General features: G+C 43.3%; 2 protein-coding genes across 3 annotated transcripts in view; one reads left to right on the forward strand and one right to left on the reverse strand.

Annotated features, from left to right (window-relative positions):
• The window catches only part of MASTL (microtubule associated serine/threonine kinase like), a 34517-nt gene extending 18675 nt beyond the window's left edge, over window positions 1–15842 (reverse strand). For both annotated transcript variants that reach the window (XM_010381430.2, XM_010381429.2), the window contains exons 1-7: window positions 15571–15842; window positions 9560–9697; window positions 7399–7538; window positions 5968–6056; window positions 3157–3263; window positions 2486–2633; window positions 761–933 (exon numbers count right to left, since the gene is read on the reverse strand). In XM_010381430.2, coding sequence (XP_010379732.1) covers window positions 761–933; window positions 2486–2633; window positions 3157–3263; window positions 5968–6056; window positions 7399–7538; window positions 9560–9697; window positions 15571–15756 — 981 coding nt within the window. In that variant the 5' untranslated portion in view covers window positions 15757–15842. The remainder of the gene's footprint in view (window positions 1–760; window positions 934–2485; window positions 2634–3156; window positions 3264–5967; window positions 6057–7398; window positions 7539–9559; window positions 9698–15570) is intronic.
• Window positions 15843–16688: 846 nt separating this feature from the next.
• YME1L1 (YME1 like 1 ATPase) overlaps window positions 16689–22347 on the forward strand; it is a 46342-nt gene continuing 40683 nt past the window's right edge. Inside the window, exon 1 of the mRNA XM_010381428.2 lies at window positions 16689–16992. Coding sequence (XP_010379730.2) covers window positions 16960–16992 — 33 coding nt within the window. The 5' untranslated portion in view covers window positions 16689–16959. The remainder of the gene's footprint in view (window positions 16993–22347) is intronic.

Consider the following 22347-nt stretch of genomic DNA (forward strand, 5'->3'; position numbering starts at 1 on the left):
AATAAAATTATATTGCTGAGAATAAGCAGCAAATAGAATCAAAATTATCTTAAGAAATATAAGGTTTATTCTTTGGATATTAGTGTTATCCTAATCTATCATTATTTTATCAGTATTCTATGAAGGAAACCTTATTATGATTTTAAATTTTAGTTCCTATCACCTTTAATATCTATTAGCTCTAATAACTGTTTAAAAAGGCAAAAACAATATGTAAGTTAAGTAAAGTAACTTTAAGTAAATCCATTCATTTGGCAAGCAATAGCCTCAGAATGGATACTTTAAGGGCACACACACATTACCTTTCTGGTCTAAAAGTTATTTCTGATCCAGAAGAGTTACCATTCCATTAAACAAGAAACTGGTAGGAAATAGTATAGAAGGAGGTAGTATGAGTTTTAAAATGATATAGGTTAAAAACAAAATAAAACAAAACCAACAAGCCAATGTCTGTATCATGGGAAGGACTTTTAAAAACAAGTGAGGTCCACCTAGTCATACAGAAGCCAAGCATTTACTATCAATTTACTGCAAGGATCTCATTATATAATCAAGCAAAAACAATGTCACAATTGAATGAGACATGAAGTATTTCAAAAGAATTTGACAGAGTGTGCAGGAAAATGAATTTTTGATTAATACCATGACTGCCATTCATGTAACAATTTCGTTTCTTTATGGAATTTATATGAAAAGGTATGTTTCTATCATTCATTTGACATACATAATTGGTTTTCATTAAGATAAATGTCCCTCAAACCTGGCAATCTTTTTCCCATTTGGGACTGCTGTGGCATTCTGATTCCACACTGGATATGAAGGTGTGGGATTGACTACTGGCACTGGATGTGGCCAGCCTTTTCCTAGACTGGAGTAGATTAGAAGTCAGACACTTCACAGGCATTCCTGGGTTGGAGGCAACTGTTTCAAGACCTACAGAGAAGAGACAATATTGAATTCTGTGTTACAGCTTTCTTAGTTCCTTACTGAATCTTTACATATAATTAAGCAAAGTATTAAGAATTACATAGTAAGAATTACGTATCAGAACTATTTCTTTGTAAACACTATCTAGTCCAAAAGAACAGCTGGCATGCTTCCCATTATGTTTAGATACACATACTATTAATGTATCTAAACATATCCCACCGTGTTTAGATATAAGTACTGCTGTGAAAGTTAGAACCAAACAAAATCCCCTTAACATTCATACAGTAAAGAATAAGAACAAGGGAATGGTGGATTTATTGACTGATTCACGGCAGGATCTCCCTCTGTCATCCAGGCTAGAGTGCAGTGGTATGACTACTCTCACTGGAGCCTTGACCTCCTGGGCTCAAGCAATAGTTTCATCTCAGCCTCCTGAGTGGTAAGGACCACCAAATCTGGCTAATGCTTTTAATTTTTTTTAGAGATGGCGGTCTCACCATATTGCCCAGGCTGGTCTCAAACTCCTGGGTTCAAGTGATCCTCTCGCCTCAGCCTCCCAAAGTGCTGTGATTACAGATGTGAGCCACCAAATTAATGTATAACTAGGAGCAAATCAATTTGGAGTGTCTATCATCCAATTTGAAACCATTCCTGACAAAGGAACATTATTGATGTGATATATCCAGATGTGCTATTAGGTTAGAATATGACTAAATTCACTCAGTTCAACTTGTATTTAACACTTGTATTTAATTCAACTTGTATTTATTGTAACACTGAGGTTTATGTGCTTACAAATGTGAATTATACACACTTATAAGGGATTCTTAAAAAATACTACTGGATAAAGCAAACAAATAATGGTAAATTGCTTGCTTGTTTGTTGGTTTTGAGACAGTCTCACTGTCACCCAGGCTGGGGTACAGTGGCACGATCTCAGCTCACTGCAACCTCCGCCTCCTGTGTTCAAGCGATTCTCCTGCCTCAGCCTCCTGAGTAGCTGGGATTACAGGTGCCCACCACCACGACCAGCTAATTTTTGTATTTTTAGTAAAGACAGGGTTTTACCATGTTGGCCAGGCTGGTCATGAACTCCTGACCTTAAGTGATCTGCCCGCCTTGGTCTCCCAAAGTGCTGGGTGTCATGTCGGTACTCAAAATGTTTTGAATTTTGGAGCAGATTTTTGTTTTTTTAAGGCAGGGTATCGTGCTGTCACCAAGGGTGGAGTACAATGGTGCTATTATGGCTCACTGCAGCCTCAACCTCCTGGGCTCAAGTGATCCTCCTGCCTCAGCCTCCAATGTATCTGGGACCACAAGTGTGTGCCAACATGCCCAGCTAATTTTTGTAGAGATGAAGTCTCACTTTGTTGCCCAGGCTGGTCTTGAACTCTTGGCTTGCAGTGAGCTGCCGAGATCACACCACTACACTCTAGCCTGGGCGACAGAGTGAGACTCCATCTCAAAAAGAAAGAAATCCTGCCTCAGCCTCCCAATGTGATAGCATTATAGGCGTAAGTCTCCATGCCTGACCTACCTTTTCTTTTATACTCACATGATTTTAGTAACTTGCTAGAATAAGTAGTGTCCTTTTGATCTACAGACATAGGGCATATGAGTCCTTCAGAAAGCTGTGATGTTTCAGATAGATAGGCTGAAAGGATGTTTGCAGAGTTGTGATTTTTTTCTGCAATTGGTGTGTTCTATTAAAAAGAGAAAAATAAAAACAGGTTTACCTTCCCCAAAACACCACCTAAGCATATAGACTGTTATACCACCTAACCAGACAAACTGCTAAAGTAAATCCAATTGCTTGATACTTAAATTTATTTTGATCTTTTTTTTTTTTTTTTGAGACGGAGTCTCACACTATCGCCCAGGCTAGAGTGCAGTAGCCCCATCTTGGCTCACTGCAAGCTCTGCCTCCCGGGTTCACACCATTCTCCTGCCTCAGCCTCCCGACTTAGCTTGGGACTACAGGTGCCCGCAACCACGTCCGGCTAATTTTTTTGTATTTTTAGTAGAGATGGGGTTTCACCGTGTTAGCCAGGATGGTCTCGATCTCCTGACCTTGTGATCTGCCCACCTCAGCCTCCCAAAGTGCTGGGATTATAGGCATGAGCCACCACGCCCGGCCTTGATATATTTTTTTAAAGGTAATTTTAAATTTTAAGTGGTGATCATGAAAGGGCATGTCATGTTCAAATTTTCTTTTCAAGTACGTACAAATCCCAACGAGCTGATGAGCGATAACACTTGTCCTGGGGTTCTTGAATAATCTTGTCTAGGTTTCGCCATTGATGGTGTTGTAAGGATATCCATCATATTAATATCTATATATGCAAAGAAAAATATATAAATTAATTAAAAACCTTTACCTCCCATTGACTAAAAATGAATGTTATGTATATGGCAACAATAAATTTTTTGTAAACCAAATGTTAAAAAAGGAGACGGTGGCCGGGCGCAGTGGCTCATACCTGTTATGCCAGCACCTTGGGAGGCTGAGGCAGATGGATCACTTGAGGTCAGGCGTTCGAGACCAGCCTGGCCAACATGGTGAAACCCTGTCTCTACCAAAAATACAAAAAATGAGCTGGTCGTAGTAGTGGGCGTCTGTAATCTCAGCTACTCGGGAAGCTGAGGCAGGAGAATCACTTGAACCCGGGAGGCGGAGGTTGCAGTGAGCCGAGATTGCACTACTGCACTCCAACCAGGGCGACAGAGCAAAATTCTATCTCAAAAACTAAATAAATAAATAAGGAGACAGTATGGAATCAATATTAATTTTGGGCCCCTCATGTTAGCTAATATGTTTAAGCCTAGGTCAAGATAGAAACTGACCCAGATTGTTAGCATGTTTCAGTGCATAGTATTTTAAAAGAATTCAACAATGACACATAATACTATACTATTCCACTTAGATATAAAAAATGGTAAGAGAGGTCTAATGTTCTTACCTAGGCGTGGTGGCTCACACCTGTAATCCTAGCACTTTGGGAAGCCAAACGGAGAGGATCCCATGAGCCCAGGAGTTTGAAACCAGCTTGGGCAACAAGATAGAGTGATAGAGTGAGACCTATCTCTACAATTTAAAAACTAGCTGGGTATTACGGCAAGCACCTGTGTAGCCCCAGCTACTAGGGAGGCTGAGGTGGAAGAACTGCTTTTGCCAGGAGTTCGAGGCTATAGTGAGCTATGATCACATCACTGCACTCCAGCCTGGGTAATACAGTGAGACCCTGTCTCTTAAACAAACAAATAAAAAATAATCCAAAAACTCTAATGTTCTTATATGATACAGGACTTTTTAAAATTAGCTGGGTGTGGTGGCTCATGCCTGTAGTCCTAACTACTCAGAAGGCTGAGGCATGAGAATCGCTTGAGCCTGGGAGGCAAAGGTTGTAGTGAGCCGAGATCACGCCACTGTCCTCCAGCCTGGGTGATAGAGCAAGACTCTGTCTCAAAATAAATACATTAACGAATGAATAGGCCAGGCGCGGTGGCTCACGCCTGTAATCCCAACACTTTGGGAGGCTGGGGCGGGTGGATCATGAGGTCAGGAGATCCAGACCATCCTGGCTAACACAGTGAAACCCCATCTCTACTAAAAATCAAAAAATTAGCCAGGCATGGTGGCGGGTCCCTGTAGTCCCAGCTACTCGGGAGGCTGAGGCAGGAGAATGACGTGATCTCAGGAGGCAGAGCTTGCAGTGAGCCGAGATCGTGCCACTGTACTCTAGTACTCCAGCCCGGACAACAGAGCGAGATTCCATCTCAAAAAAAAAAAAATAATAAATAAATAAATAAATGAAAGTATACTGAAAGTTTTAACAAATTTCATTTATGCGTCACATTGATGAAGTGATAAGAATAATAATAATACACATATAGGATATTTTACAAAAAAAGTTTTATTAAAATTAGACCCTTATGATATACAAAGTGACTTAAATTTATCAACAATTTTATCTTAATGCAAATTTTTTGTCCTTTGTGATATTTTCCAATAGCTTATCTGAAATTCTTAGAATCAGATTTCAAAATAAGATTTCAAAGTCAGATTTCTTTGAAATCACAATTTAAAAATGTTGATTTTAGAAAAGTAATGTGGTAAATATACTGCATATTATGAAATATCCCTAGTGGCAAATCATATGAATAATCACATGAACTGGGATCAATAGACTATAAATACCTCTGGCCAGGCACGGTGGTTCATGCCTGTAATCTTAGCACTTTGGGAGGCTGAGGCAGGTGAACCATCTGAGGTCAGGAGTTCGAGACCAGCCTGCCCAACGTGGTGAAACTTCGTCTCTACTAAAAGAAAAACATTAGCTGGGCATGGTGGTGGGTGCCTATAATCCCAGCTACTCAGAAGGCTGAGGCAGGAGAACTGCTTGAACCTGCGAGGTAGATGTTGCAGTGAGCCGAGATCATGCCACTGAACTCCAGCCTGGGAAACAGAGCAAAAACCCCATCTCAAAACAAACAAACGAAAGACCATAAATACCCCTACATCAGCACAGATCAGATTTTACTAAACTGTTGAACTTTGTACTTCCACATGAAAAACTGTAGATCTGCATATATTTTCAAATACTAGTAGTTATAATTCCAGAGTTTGTAAGTCCAATTTCTGGTTATTTTCATTATTAATACTTTCCCATCCATGTATCCTTTCTAATAGAGAATGCAATATTTTTTTTTTTGAGATGGAGTCTCACTCTGTCCCCCAGGCTAGAGTGCAGTGTCAGGATCTTGGCTCACTACAAGCTCTGCCTCCCAGTTTCAAGCAATTCTCCTGCCTCAGCCTACTAAGTAGCTGGGACTACAGGCGTGTGCCACCACGCTGAGCTAATTTTTGTACTTGTAGTAGAGATGGGGTTTTGCCACGTTGGCTAGGCTGGTCTCCAACTCCTGACCTCAGGTGATCTGCCTGCCTCGGCCTCCCAAAGTGCTGAGATTATAGGCATGAGCCACCGCGCCTGGCCTGTTGGATGTTTTAAAAAGGTACTTACTTGGTATTTTTCTTACCTCTATTCAAAGTAACTTTTGAAAGGCCGAAATCCGTCAGTTTAATATGACCCTCATTAGAAATAAGCATATTGTCCGGTTTCAAGTCCCTGCATACATAAAAGGCAAATAGTAGATAACCAAAAAAGGGCTAGTTTTAATGTTAGAATTTCCAGAAAGAGTTACAAAGGAGGCAAGCCCTATTTATTTCCTCCAAAATAAAGATGTTACTGATGGCTTTGAAAAGTACAGAAAACATCTCTTAAAAGCAAAACATCTTTTGTACTGTTTATCAGAATTGACAAAAAAGATACATTAATACTAGATTATTTTTGGTATCATTGGTTAGATATTCCATTAAAATAAAGAAAAAGAAACCTTATTAGATAAAATCAATCTCAAGCCAGTTCAAATTTATATTTACTTTTTTTTTTTTTTTTGAGATGGAGTCTGGCTCTGTCACCCAGGCTGCAGTGCGGTGGCCGGATCTCAGCTCACTGCAAGCTCCGCCTCCCGGGTTCACGCTATTCTCCTGCCTCAGCCTCCCGAGTAGCTGGGACTTACAGGCGCCCGCCACCTCGCCTGGCTAGTTTTTTGTATTTTTTAATAGAGACGGGGTTTCACCATGTTAGCCAGGATGGTCTCGATCTCCTGACCTCGTGATCCGCCCGTCTCGGCCTCCCAAAGTGCTGGGTTATAGGCGTGAGCCACCGCACCTGGCCTACATTTACCTTCTTAAAGGAAGGTACGATTGAGATTTAATGAGTCACTTAATCTGACTTTCTTTGCATAGAGAAAAACATTGTAAATCAGTTGGACTACAAAATACAGCACTTTTGTATAATGCAGAGCAACAGAAAGGATTCAATACTCTTCACATAAAATGCCATACTTAGTGGGGCGTGGTAGCTCATGCCTGTAATTGTAGCATTTTGGGAGGCTGAGGTGGGAGGATCCCTTGAGCCCAGGAGTTAAAGAGCAGCCTGGGAACCTTATCTCTACACACACACACACACACACACACACACACACACACACACACAAAGCCAGGAGTAATGGCACATGCCTCTAGTCCCAGACACTTGGGAGGCTAAGGCAGGCGGATTGCTTGAGCCCCAGAGGTCCAGGCTATAGTGAGCCAAGATCAAGCCACTGCTCTCCACAACCTGGGTGACAAAGTGAGAACCTGTCTCAACAAAGAAAAAGATAAATAAAAATATAAATAAATACAAAAATAAATAAATACATGCTATACTCATGTTCAAAGCAATATATTTTTAAAAACACAGGGAGATGAAAGAAGAGTTAATTTCTAAACGAATACAAGTTACTAGTAAACTTTAGATAACCTGGAAGTAAGTGCAAGTGGTTACCGTGAATATCTGAGACTCAAATATATAATTTGATTACTTGAATTTTTAAGTAATAATTTCGAGAAAAGTTGGTCTTTACCTGTGGATGATTCCGTGTCTGTGAAGGTAGTCTAGAGCCAGTGCTACTTCAGAAATATATTTCACAGCCATCTCTTCATCAAAATAACCATATATATGTAGGAGAGACTTGACATCTCCCCCAATGAGATATTCCATTACCTATCAAAAAAGAATTTAATATTGTGAAATAAAAACAATGTGATTACTTTAAAAATCTAGTATTTGGGCATTACAGTTACAATATTTGGCATGGCTCTGTAACAAAACTACCTTTTCTTGCTATTACTTGTAATACATTAATACTAGGTTTATTCATGTTGCCATATAGTCTTTAATCAAAAATTAAACTGTTTAGGCTGGGCACAGTGGCTCACGCCTATAATCTCGGCACTTCTGGGAGGCCAAGATGGGCAGATCACTCGAGGCCAGGAGTTCGAGAATAGCCTGGCCAACACAGCGAAACCCCGTCTCTTCTGAAAATACAAAAAATTAGCTGGTCCTGGTGGCACATGCCTTTCATCTCAGCTACTTGGGAGGCTGAGGCACGAGAATTGCTTGAACCCAGGAGGCACAGGGTGGCCAAGATTGCGCCACTGCAGTCAAGCCTGGGCAACAGTGGGAGACTCTATCTCAGGTTGGGGTGCAGTTATGTGCAATGGTATCTCTATTAGCTAGCTGCACACCACCATGCCCAGCTAATTTTTATTTTAATTTTTTTGTAGAGATGGAGTCTCATCCCCAAGTTGGTCTGGAACTCTTGGCTTCAAGTGATCCTCCTGTCTCAGCATCTCGAAGTGCTTGAATTACAGGTGTGAGCCACGGCCCCTGGCCTGTGTCTCTGTGTATATATACACACACATACACATATACACACACCATATGTATGGGGAGAACCCGCTCCCGATGTTTAACATGGGTTCTTTTCTATTTCCTAAGTGTCTCGGCTGGGTTGAGAAATAAAGGGAAAAAAGAGCACAAGAGAGAGAAATTTAAAACTGGGTGTCCAGGGGAGACATCACATGTCGGCAGGATCCAGCAAGTTTTTATTAGCGATTTTCAAAAGGGGAGGGAGTGCATGAATAGGGTGTGGGTCACAGAGATCACATACTTCACAAGGTAATAAAATATCACAAAGCAAATGGAGGCAGGGCGAGATCATAGGACCACCGGATGAAGTGAAATTAAAATTGCTAATGAAGTTTCGGGCATGCATTGTCATTGATAACATCTTACCAGGAAACAGGGTTTGAGAGCAGATAACCTGTCTGACCACAATTTATTAGGTGGGAATTTTCTCATCCTAATAAGCCTGGGAGCTAGACTATAGGAGACCTGGGCTTATTTCATTCCCTGGGCCCTTTGACCATAAAAGACAAAGATGGGATGCCTTAAAAAGGGGCGATGCCTTAAAAATGGGCCGTCTATAGGCCTACCTTCAGGGCGCATTCTCTTTCTCAGGGATGTTCCTTGCTGAGAAAAAGAATTCAGAGATATTTCTCCTATTTGCTTATGAAAGAGGAGGAATATAGCTCTGTTCCGTTGGCTCACCGGCGGCCAGTTCCAAGTTACCACTCTTGTTCCCAGTTCAAAGTTACCTCTCTTGTTCCCTGAACATCGCTGTTATCCTGTTCTTTTTCTAAGATGCCTAGATTTCATATTCAAACACATATGCTCTACAAACAATTTGTGCAGTTGACACAATCACAGGGTACTGAGGCGACATTCATCCTCCTTAATTTACAAAGAAGATGACGGGATTAAGAGATTAAAGACAGGCATAGGAAATTACAAGGATATTCATTGGGGAAGTGATAAGTGTCCATGAAATCTTCACAATTTATGTTCAGAGATTACAGTAAAGACAGGTGTAAGAAAATAAAAGTATTAATTTGGGGAACTAATAAATGTCCATGAAAACGTCACAATTTTTGTTCTTCTGCCGCGGCTTTAGGGGGTGCCTCCGCTCGGGGTCCCTGACTTCCCGCAACACATATGCATATACCCTATTGGTTCTTTTTCTCTGGAGAACTCTAACTAATATAACAGGTAAATTTGCCAAGGTAGTGAGTGCAGCCAGAATTCATATGCAAGTACTCTGAACCCAGACATGGTTCTCCTAAATCACTGGGTCCACTGACTGCTGAATGGATAAAGAAACAAAGTAAAAATTATTTACTCACCAAGTAGACATTGTTTGCAGACTGCAGTGAATAATACAAATGGACAATGAACGGGCTTTTGCTTAGTGCCAGTGCATCTCTCTCAGCTTGGACCTGATGAGTCATATTTTTGTTGATCATGTCTGCTTTTTTAACAACCTGCAATAGATAAAATAAAAATGATATGTTATTTTATTCTGAGACAGAGTCTCCATCTCTCACCCAGGCTGAGTGCAGTGGCATGATCAAGGCTTACTGCAGCCTTGATTTCCCAGGCTCAAGTTATCCTCCCACCTCGGCCTCCCAAGTAGCTGGGACTACTGGCACACATCACTGTATCTGGCTACTTTATGTTTTTGTAGAGACAAGGTCTCACTATGTTGCCCAGGTCGGGCTAAAATGAGCCTCAAGCAATACCCCTGTCAAAGTGCTGGGATTACAGGTGTGAGTCACAGCTCCCTGCCTTTTTTTTAAATTACAGAGTGATCTCTGCAGGGTGGGGTGGCTCACAGCTGTAATCCCAGCACTTTGGGAGGCCGAGGCGGGTGGATCACGAGGTCAGGAGATCAAGACCATCCTGGCTAACATGGTGAAACCCCGTCTCTACTGAAAATACAAAAAAAATTAGCCAGGCATGGTGGCGGGTGCCTGTGGTCCCAGTTACTTGGGAGGCTGAGGCAGGAGAATTGTGTGAACCCAGGAGGCGGGGATTGCAGTGAGCCGAGATCGTGCCACTGCACTCCAGCCTGGGCGACAGAGCGAGACTCCGTCTCAAAAAAAAAAAAAAAAAAAAAATTACAGAGTGATCTCAGGTTTCAAAGTTACCATCATAAAAACATGAACAGAGAGAACACATATAGATGTCATGTGGACTCGCACTGCTATCAGGAAACCACGTACAAAAAATAGTTAAGACAGTTTTTAAAAAAATCTTCAAGATAGAATTGCTTATCGTGGTATTAAATGGCAGAAGTATCACAATCTCTTTAGAGAAGGAAAAAAAAATTAACAAATGCTCCCAGACTGCCCTGCATATTAATAGAAAAAAAATTCTGTTCCACTGTTCTGATAACAAAGTCAAAAGATAGTTACATTCCTCATAAGGCCACAGATAACTAGGACCTGGGCGGGGAGTAACTACTTAATTTTCTTTTTTTTTAACTTCTGATTCTTTGATAGATGGGAATAGAATCAGAAAGAGGCATCACATCGGAAGTTTGCCTATGAAAAAAAATCTTAAGCTGGAATAGTTAGAACTTCAAGTTTCAAGGTAATCTGTACAGAAACAGAACTATTAAAGTTGGAACACTAAAAAAAATTAAAGGCCAGGTGCGGTGGCTCACGCCTGTAATCCCACACTTTAGGAGGCCGAGGTGGACGGATCACAAGGTCAGGAGATCGAGACCACGGTGAAACCCGGTCTCCACTAAAAATACAAAAAATTAGCCTGGCATGGTGGCAGGCGCCTGTAGTCCCAGCTACTCGGGAAGCTGAGGCCGGAGAATGGCGTGAACCCAGGACGTGGAGCTTGCAGTGAGCCGAGATCGCGCCATTGCACTCCAGCCTGGGGCGACAGAGCATGACTTCATCTCAAAAAAAAAAATTTTTTAAATAAATATTTAATACATAAATAAATAAAAATAAAGTTGGAACACTAAACTGAATAGTCAGTAACACTGGGATCAATTCTCAGAACTGCTACAAGAAAAAAAGCATATTTCTTTCAAAGATTTATTACAGTACTTAATAAAATCATTAATACATTATAAATTCCTGCCTTAACGCCTTTCTTTAAGAAAACTGAGGGAAATTGACAAAGCAAGTCGGTAACATGATTTTTCCTATCATTTCACTGGCTATGAGGGCATGCTTGTTTTGTTCCCCATTGTTGTCCAGTTCTTAGACACAAAGAGGGTGGGTGCTAAGCAAATACTGATTAAACACATGGATTAGTGTTTTCGTTTCAACAACTGATCATGACTGAGTACTGTAGAAGGAAAAGCAACAATCTCAGGAACATATAAAGTAACCAATTCAATGAGATGGGTCTGAAAGATCAGGGAAGGTTTGAAGGGGAGCTAAGATGAATCTTAATACATGAATAAGGCAGGTGGAGAACAGCAGAAAAGGGTGGAAGAAAAGCACTTAGCAAGGAGCCAGCATAAGGCCGGGCACAGTGGCTCACACCTGTAATCCCAGCACTTTGGGAGGCCGAGCCAGGCGGATCACCTGAGGTCAGGAGTTTGAGACCAGCCTAACCAGCATGGAGAAACCCTGTCTCTAACAAAAATACAAAATTAGTCAGGTGTGGTGGTGCATGCCTGTAATCTCAGCTACTCAGAAGGCTGAGTCAGGAGAATCGCTTGAACCTGGGAGGCAGAGGTTGCGGTGAGCTGAGATCACACCATTGCACTCCAGCCTGGGCAACAGCGAAACTCTGTCTCCAAAAAAAAAAAAAAAAGAAGGAACTAGCATAAACATAAGCACAGAAGCAAGAAAATACACAGCATTTAGAGACTAGCCAATTGTCTGCTGAGGCCAAAAGACAGGGTATGAGGAAGATACAGTGGAAATACGGAGCCAGAACTGGGAAAACGACTGCTTTTCTAAGGAGTCTGAACTTGAGTTTACATGTCACAGTCTAAGAAATGAATGAAAAAACGAAGATAATGATTCCAGCTAGGAGGCTATTCCAACAGACTATGTATGGAAATGAAGGCATGATGAACCTCAAAAATGTCATGTCGAGTGAAAAAAAACAGATGCAGACGACATATTGTATGATTCCATTTATATGAAATGTCCAGAAATGGCAAACCTATGGAGACAGAAAGTAGATCAGTGGTTATCTGGGGCTGGAGGTGTTAATGGGGTAGGCACTGCAGATGAGCAGAAGAGGTTTTCCGGCAATGGAAATATTCTAAAATTGGATTGTGGTGATGGTTATACAACTATCTAATTTATTAAAACCACTGAATTGTACCTATTTTTTTTTTTTTTTTTTTTTTTTGAGTGTGGGGAAAAGAGAGGTCAGCTTGTTAGTGTGTTTATATAGAAAGAAGTAAATTTAAGAGACTCCATTTGGCTCTGTATTTGAGATGCTGTTAATCTGTGACTCTACCCCCGATCCTGTCCTTGCTAGAGACATCGCTGTGGTAATTAAGGTTGAAAAGATTTTGGGCTGTAAGGAATGTGCTTTGTTAGGCAAATGCTTAAAGCCTGCTTGTGGTTGAAGGTCAGTACCATTCTCTTAAATCTCAGTAAAAGAAAAACATCTGTCTCCTGCCCGTCCCTGGGCAAATGGAACATCTCCGTGTGTCTGTATGTCTTACTGCTGATTTACTCCCTTATCTTTTGAGCAATAAATACTGAGGGAACTCAGGGGCTGGTGCCGGTGTGGGTCCTCTGTAAGCACAGCACCGGTCCCCTAGGCCCCGCTTTTCTTTCTCTATACTTTGTCTCTGTGTATTATTCTTTTTCTCAAGTCTCTCGTTCCACCTAACGAGAAGCACCCACAGGTGTGGAGGGGCAGGCCACCCCTTCATTTGAGATGGAGTATCACCCTGTCTCCCAGGCTGGAGTACAGTGGCGCGATCTTGGCTCACCGCAACCTCTGCCTCCCAAGTTCAAGTGATTCTCCTGCCTCAGCCTCCCGAGCACCTGGGATTACAGGTACACACCACCATCCAGCTAATTTTTGTATTTTTAATAGAGACAGGGTTTCACCATGTTGGTCAGGCTGGTCTCGAACTCCTGACCTCAGGTGATCCGCCCGCCTCAGCCTCCCACCGTGCTGGGATTACAGGTGTGGGCCACCATGCCTGGCCTTTTTTTCTTTTTTTGACACATAGTCCTGTTCTGTCAACCAGGCTAGAATACATTGGTGCAATCTCAGCTCGCTGCAACCTCTGCTTCCCGAGTTCAAGTGATTCTCCTGCCTTAGCCTACTGAATAGGTGGGATTACAGGTGCGTGCCAGCACGCCCGGCTAATTTTTTGTATTTTTAGTAGAGACAGAGTTTCACCATGTTGGTCAGCTGGTCTCAAACTCCTGACCTCAGGTAATCCCACCTGTCTTGGCCTCTCAAAGTGCTGGGATTACAGGAGTGAGCCACTGCACCCAGCCTGTACCTTTATAACCAAATAAATAGGGGGAAAAGTGAAAGCCTGTACTTGGACAGGGACTTGGGAATGGGAAAGGATAAAAAGCATGACTAAAAGAGATGGAACTGACAGGAACACTGAGAGATATACAGAGATGAAATAAAGTGATTCAGGTTTCTAGTCTGAAGGACAGGGATGAAGGTGTTATTAAATGGAGAGAAGGAATATAGGCAGTTCAGAATTTAGGCAGTTAGGTGGAAAGGATTAGTTAAGGTTAGGCAAGTACAATTTGGAGGTGTGTGCTGCATATTCACTTGACAATGTCCAATAGGAAGCTGAAATCCCACTAACAAGTTGCTGGTTTCTCATTTCCTTTACCGCCTTCACTCAGTGCCGCAATGTGAGTAGTGTGAAACCACTGGAATGGACGAGTACCAAGAATGGACAGAACAGCTTCAAGATACATGTTGAATGTTTTTAGAATGATACACACGGCTGCATGGACAAAGGATCGGCTTAGGACATATTTCAACCTACTCTTTAAATAAAAGTGAATTCTAGATTTCACAATGGAAGATTTGAAGAGAAAACAATGGGCTCATTTAAAGAGAACTTTTGGTTATACAACAGGTCGGAAATTAATCTACATCAAACCGCAAAGCTAGAATATAATTTGGAAGTGACAGTTACTAATTTAATGAATATTCCCAACTTAATCCTGGCAAAGGCCAAATGAGTAAAAAGGATCCAGAAGATACATCAAACGAATAGGTAATGCTAACACTTAAAAATTTCATAATGCCAGGCACAGTGGCTGACGCCTGTAATCCCAGCGTTTTGGGAGACTGACGCGGGCAATCAGCTGAGGTCAGGAGTTCGAGATCAGCCTGCCCAAAATGGTGAAACTCTGTCTCTACTAAAAATACAAAAAATTAGCCCGGGTTGGTGGCGTGCACATTTAATCCCAACTACTCGGGAGGCTGAGGCAGGAGAATTGCTTGAACCTGGGAGGTGGAGGTTGCAGTGAGCTGAGATCACTTCACTGTGAAACTCCGTCTCCAAAAAAAAAAAAAAAAAAAAATTCGTAACAGGGCCGGGCGTGGTGGCTCACACCTGTAATCCCAGCACTCTGGAAGGCCGTGGTGGGCGGATCACATGAGGTCAGGAGCTCCAGACCAGTCTGGTCCACATAGCGAAACTCAATCTCTACCAAAAAAAATACAAAAATCAGCCAGGTGTGGTGGCGCGCGCCTGTAATCCCGGTTACTCGAGGCTGAGACAGGAGAATCGCTTGAACCCAGGAGGCAGAGGTTGCAGGGAGCCGGGACCGCGCCACACTACTCCAGCCTGGGGGACAGAGAAAGACTGTCTTAAAAAAAAAATTATTCAAGACTTACCAGAAAAAAGTACATCTTTCTCCTGGTTAAGAGTCAAAAAGTTATCAGTACCTACAAATTAATCACTCTTCTGCGGTAGAAAAATTTCAGCGATTCTGCACGTCAAAGCAAACAAACAAGGTAAACAAAACCACTAATTACTAAAAACCTTTTGGATTTAGAAACCTAACTGAAGCAAGGGTGAGACTACGAATCACGGCTTTGGCTTTAAGTCCCTGTTGTACTAAGGCCGATGTAATCACCTCGGTCAAGTCCCTTTGCCTTCGGCCTCAGTTTCCTCATTTGCTAACGCTGGGCAGGGAGAAGAGGGTCAAACTACTGGGCATCCGAGATATGGAGGGAAGGGCGGAACAGAGGTGAGACACCCGACCCCATCGAGGATGTCGCAGGGCTCTGGAGGCTTCAGCAAGCCAGGCAAGCAAGGCCACCCAGACTCCTTGCTCCAGCGGCCCCGGGGCCTGCCCAAGCCGGGGGGTCAGGAAGGAGGGCCGAAGGGCCTGACCCCTTCCTTTGCTCCTCCTTGACTTCCTACCTTTACTGCATACAATTTGCCGCCTTTCTGCCCCAGATACACTTTCCCGAAGGCGCCCCGGCTAATGGGCTTCACGATGCTGAATTCCTCAATGGAGGGCGGTTTTGGCACCGAGATTCTATTCACGCCCTCCTCGGTCGCCGCGCCTCCTCCAGCCTCCTTCTTGCTTCCCGCGGTGGGCTCCATCGCTAGCCAGCCTACAGCGGTCCCGCGGCCACGGCCCCTCGGCCAGCAGCCACTCCCGCCAACTGGGTTCAAAGTGAGGCTCCGCCCTCGCCGCGCGCGGCCGTGACGTCATCCGCGCCGCCGTGCCCCGCCCTCGTCACCTCCCTTTCGCAGACGTGGAGGGAGGGGGCGTCGGGAAAGCCCCGAGTCCGCCGCAGTACACTAGTCGTGGGCGGCGACCGCGGCACCACTGACGTCATTCCTCATGAGGGAGGAGGCACAAACAGTTCTGGGCCGACAGTAAAGGGACGACTGGGACTTCACTGAATCGCAGGATTTGAAAACATTTCTCCCGGCTTCCCAACGAGGCTAGTGGAAAGCGGTCCTCCTCCCATACACGACCTCCCCACCCCCGCGAGGCGTAGAAACCAGTTCGGACTGTACAGTAAAGCGAAAGCCAGGGCTGAGGTCTGGAAGCTAGTGAAGGCACAGAATGTGGAGAAACGATGAGCAGGAAGCGGGTGGCCGCCCCTGTCATCTGACGTTTTCCCAGGATATAATTTGCCTGACTGAAACAGATCAGAACCAACAGGGAGAGTTTTCGATTTAGTGTGAGGAAAAGAGCACGAAATTGTAGTAAAAGACCTTATTGCTCAAGGCCTAGTCAGAAGATTTCATAAGGAAGCTGTAGAAAGTCTTAAGAGGAGATTAGCCGGGCGTGGTGGCGGGCACCTGTATTCCCAGCTACTCGGGAGGCTGAGGCAGGAGAATGGCTTGAACCCGGGGGGCGGAGGTTGCAGTGAGCCGAGATCGAGCCACTGCACTCCAGCCTGGGCGAGAGAACGAAACTCCGTCTCCAAAAGAAAAAGAAACTCTAAACAGGGTAAAGGCTGTTCTCTCCTTAAAAAACAGCTAAAGACCTTTGGGGACCCTGTTCCTTGTAAATGTCAACTACTTCCGCGGGAAAGAACGCGCAGGCACTTGGCCATGTAGGCACTCACTTGCCCCGGAAGTACTGTTGCGTTAGCGCCTCACCTTCCGGGGCGGATTGTCTGTCGTTGCAGTAGCTGTAGGAAGGGGAGGCCATTTTCCGTTTCTGGTAGGAGTGCGGGGCAACGGGTCGGAGAAAAAGGTAAAAAGAAGGGCTCAGCGCCTCCCCGCCGGGCCGTCGACAGAGGGGCACAGTTTCGGCAGGCGGGTGAGGTCGCTGAGGGCCCGCAGGAGATGTTTTCCTTGTCGAGCACGGTGCAACCCCAGGTAAGCCGGGCATTCACTCCATTTTTTTCCCTCCCGCCCTGCCCGTGGCTGTTTGCAAATTGCACTCTTGGAAGCGATTTCTCAGAAAGGACTCTAGGAAAGAAGTGATGAACTCAGTGCGCGTCCCAGGATTGAGGAGTGGATCAGGGGACGTCGCTGAGAGTGGGCCCGAGACTTCAGGGCTGACGATGAAGCTGTTGGGGGCAGAGGCGGGGTTTGAGCGTGATGGAGAGAGACCCTGGCTTACCGAACTGATGGCGTGGAATTTCTGCTAGAGAATCCGTCCGGCATTGTTCAGTGTCTGGCGTTCTGGCGTGGGGGCTGGGGATACGTCTCTACCATACATGTAAAGGGAGCAGGTAATGTTCCCGTTTCTTCCGACTTTCCAGTGGCTTTAGTGTTCACAGCCCGTCCCCTGCTCTTTCTTTCCTTTTAAATGGAATTTAAATTTAACCCAAACATGGTATAATAATTCGAATGGCCAGCCTTGCAAGTTTTCTCTTTTTGACAAGAAGTTACTAATAACGTGTATTTTCGAGTCGTAAATTGTTTGCAGTTAAAATTTTGATTCAGCCTCATCCTCATCGTTTTGTAAAACAAAAGGTAGTGAAGAGAAAAATGATTTCAAGGGTTTTCAGTACGCTTTTTGATGGGCAGTCACTTATGACAATGTTTTATTCTTGCTTCATTCCAGTCTCTTTTTGATGGTAACATTTTAATAGATTTTTTGAGAGTTCCTACAGTTTTGCAAAGAAATAGTTTTTAAAACGAGTTTTTTAAAAAAAATAATTTTTAAGAAAATCGACACTCTTAGGTTCTTGGTTTAAGCATATGATTGTGTTCCTTTGTATAACTTTGACTCCCCCTCGTTTTAAGAATTTTTAATTTTTTTGTGCTAGTACTGGCTAACAAACTGAAGCAGCTGCTTGTTTATTGGGCATCAGTTATGTACCAGGTGAGCAAAGCAAATGTGGAATCTTCTCTTAATATTGATATGAAGTAAATATGACTAGGACTTAACCAGGTGAAGAGTGAACAGGTATCACGGGCATACAGAAAAATACCTGGAGGTCCTGAGTTAGGAAACGATTTAGCAGGTTGGAGGAACCAAAATAAGGCTAGTGTGGCTAGAACATAGTAATTAAAGGGGGTAGTGACAGAAGAGGTTGGAGAAAAGACTTGAGGCAGATCATACAGGGAGTAAAGGATTTGTTATGGCTGATTTCATTTTAAGTGCGTTGGCAACCACTGAAAGTTTTTTGGTTTTTTTTTTTTGTTTTTTTTTTTAAATTGAGACGGAGTCTCGCTCTGTCGCCCAGGCTGGAGTGCAGTGGCCCAATCTCGACTCACTGCAAGCTCCTCCTCCCGGGTTCACGCCATTCTCCTGCCTCAGCCTCCCGAGTAGCTGGGACTACAGGCGTCTTCCACCACGCCCGGCTAATTTTTTTTGTATTTTTAGTAGAGACGGGGTTTCACCATGTTAGCCAAGATGATCTCGATCTCCTGACCTCCTGATCCGCCCGCCTCAGCTTCCCAAAGTGCTGGGATTACAGGCGTGAGCCACCGCGCCCGGCCACACCGAAAGTTTTAAAACATGATTAGATTTTCATTTTTAAAAGATGACTGGCTTTTGCTGTATGGAGAATAGGAGAAGACAAGAGTGGAAGGTGTTATCAGTTAAAAATACCGCCCCCCCCTCATTAAAGCGGTTGCAGTGGTTATAGAAAGAAGGGAATGAGATATATTTTGAAGAAAGTGGAATTGCGCGAGAGATCAGATAAAAGAGATGATGGGGAGAGTTGTTTCTGGGTTTGATCAGATGAATGCATTGAAGGTGCTATTTACCAAGATGACAGTGTCTGGAGAAGTCCTAGTAATTGTTTGAAAAAGAAGTCTGACATGGCCTATTGAATATGGTATTAAAGTTTTTGGAACAACTCTTTGCCTTAGTTAACATCAAGAGGCCTAATTTTAGGAGAATTTACCATCAACTGGATGGACAGTTAGTAGTATCTGATGTTGGTAGAGATGATAAAGGGATTTTTATGTACCCTAGGCAGTCTTAACAGGGCTCAAATATAGTGAGGACATTCAGGCATTTCTTGCTTTGAAAGATGGTAACACATTTGGAATTCCTGGTTGCTTAATTGGCTGAATACACTTGAAATTAAATGGTAAAAAGGAAGCCACAGAAAACAAACTGTTTCATTGAGAAGAGCTCATTCCTAAATCCTTTTGTGAAGGAAAAGAGATATAACTAATTCAAATAAATCTTTTCAAAGAAATAGGTAGAAAATATGTATCTTGAAATGATTTATTTTTACAGTTTCAAAAGAAGTTACTGTTTTTTTTTTCTTTTTACTGCCTCCAGGCTGTAAGGAACTTAGTGTTTCTTTCTGACTCTAAAAATGATACATTGCTTCACTTGACTAGCCTTAAAACAAATACATTTATTTTGCTAAAAATGCTGAAAATATAATTAAATCACCCATAATCTCATTACTGAAGGATACGTGTCTTAGAATAAATTCTTTCACACAGTTTTTTCTGTAGACAAACACGAGTATGCATACTTTATTTTTTGTTTTTATTTTTTGAGATGGAGTCTCCCTCTGTCGCCCAGGCTGGAGTGCAGTGGCCCGATCTCGGCTTACTGCAAGCTCCGCCTCCCGGGTTCACGCCTTTCTCCTGCCTCAGCCTCCCAAGTACCTGGGACTACAGGCGCCCGCTACCATGCCCGGCTAATTTTTTGTATTTTTAGTAGAGACGGGGTTTTCACTGTGTTAGCCAGGATGGTCTCGATATCCTGACCTCGTGATCCGTCCGCCTCAGCCTCCCGAAGTGCTGGGATTACAGGTCTGAGCCACCACGTCCGGCCACAGATATGCATACTTAAGGTAGTTTGACAGTCTGCTTTATTCCCTAGTATGTCACGAATTTGTGTATCAATATCCATGGGATGAGAAATCTGGAATTTTGAGTCAGATTCTAAATCTCTGTTGTCTTCCTCTGTTAAATGGTCTGTACCCCACGGTAATGGCATTAGTCATTGATGAGGGCGGAGCCCTCCTGAACTAAATGCCTCTAAAAGGTCCCACCTCTTAACAGGATTACAGTGGCAACTAAGTTTGCCATTCTTATCAACTCAAACTTGAGTTTTGGAGGAGATGGACAGTGAAATTTTTACTGGAAGTGGGCCCTGTTCCAGACCCCAACAGAGGGTTCTTGGATCTCGCACAAGAATTTGAGAGAGTCGCCCTGCGTGTGGTGCTCACACATGTAATCCCAGCACTTTGGGAGGCAGAGGCGAGCGGATCACGAGGTCAGGAGATAGAAATCCTGGCTAACATTGTGAAACTCCGTCTCTACTAAAAATACAAAAAATTAGCTGGGCGTGGTGGCCTGTGCCTGTAGTCCCAACTCCTTGGGAGACTGAGGCAGAAGAATCGCTTGAACCCAGGAGGCGGAGGTTGCAGTGAGCCGAGATCGCATCACTGTGCTCCCAGCCTGGGCGACAAAGCGAGACTCCATCTCTAAAAAAAAAAAGAGTCTATAAAGTGAAAGCAAGTTTATTAAGATATAAGAAGGTAAAGGAGTAAAGAATGGGGTACTCCATAGGCAGAGGAGCGGAGCTGCTTGGGCTTCTCCGCTAAGGATACCTACAGTTAGTTATTTCTTGATTTTATGCTAAACAATGTGTGATTATTCATAAGTTTTCAGGGAAAGGGGGACCTTCGAGATTCCTCCCCTTTTTGGACCACACAGGGTAACTTCTTGACGTTGCCATGGCATTTATAAACTGTCATGATCTGGTGGGAGTGTCTTTTAGCGTGCTAATGCATTATAATTAGCACATAATGAGCAGTGAGGATTAGCAGAGGTCACTCTCTTCATCTTGGTTTTGGTGGGATTTGGCTGGCTTCCTTACTACAGCTTGTTTTATCAGCAAAGTCTTTATGACCTGTATCTTGTGCCCACATCCTATCTCATCCTGTGACTTAGAATGCCTAATTTCCTGGGAATGCAGCCCAGTAGGTCTCAGCCTCATTTACCATCATTTTGCCCCTGCTCCAGATGGAGTCGCTGTGGTTCAAACATCTCTGACAGAACTGTAACAAGAAGTATAATTGTTACTCATTATTATAGCTATTTGAGGATTAAATGGGATGATATAAGTAAAGCATGTAATACTAAACCTGGTATATAATAAAAAGCCATTTAGTTTGTTCGTTTACTCAACAAATATTTATTAAGTAAATTTTTTTTTTTTCTTGAGACAGGGTCTTGCCGTGTCACTCAGGCTGGAGTGCAGTGGCGTGATAGCTCACTGCAGCCTCAACCTCCCGGGCTCAAGTGTTTTTCTGTTTTTATTTTATTTTTATTTTTTTATTTTTATTTTTTGAGGTGGAGTTTTGCTCTTGTCACCCAGGCTGGAGTGCAGTGGCACGATCTTGGCTCACTGCAACCTCCGCCTCCCAGGTTCGAGTGATTTTCCTGCCTCTGCCTCCCAAGTATGTGGGATTACAGGCGCCCATCACCATTCCTGGCCAATTTTTTGTATTTTTAGTGGAGACGGGATTTCACCACATTGGCCAGGCTGGTCTTGAACTCCTGACCTCAGGTATCTGCCTGCGTTGGTCTCCCAAAGTGCTGGGATTACAGGTGTGAGCCGCTGTTCCTGGCCTACTTACTATTTTTTTTAATGTTGGATGTATTTCATTATGTGGTAGTTTCTTTTTTTTTTTGAGACAGGTCTCACCCTGTTGCCCTGGCTAGAGTGCAGTGGTGTGATCACAGCTCACTGCAACCTCCGCTTCCTGGGATCAAGCAATTCTTCTACCTCAGCCTCCCAAGTAGCTGAGACTACAGGTGCACACCATCACACCCGTCTAATTGTTGTATTTTTTGGTAGAGATGGGGTTTCACTGTGTTGGTCAGGCTGGTCTTGAACTCCTGACCTCAAGTGATCCGCCTGCCTCGGCCTCCCAAAGTGCTGGGATTACAGGCATGAGCAACTGCACCTGATCAGTGGTATCATTTATTTTGCCGCTCCTCTAATGCTGGATGTTTCCAGCTTTCTACTATTTTTGAAATGTTTTTGATGAGAGTTATTCTCTATGCATGTGCAAGTACTTGTCAGATTCCTTAGAATAAATTCCTAGAAGGTGGATTGCTACAAACAAGAAATGTATGTATTTTTGATACTTTTGATTCACATATTCAGAATAATATCCTGAAAGAATATACCAATTTCCTTCTCACCAGCAGTAAATTCGAGTACTTACAGTTTTTAGTATACTGGGTTGACATATGATGTATATTTAATACTTAACAAATCCTGACAAGAAAAAGGAG

Source organism: Rhinopithecus roxellana, chromosome 11 (genome assembly GCF_007565055.1).
Source record: "Rhinopithecus roxellana isolate Shanxi Qingling chromosome 11, ASM756505v1, whole genome shotgun sequence".
Taxonomy (NCBI): Eukaryota; Metazoa; Chordata; class Mammalia; order Primates; family Cercopithecidae; genus Rhinopithecus; species Rhinopithecus roxellana.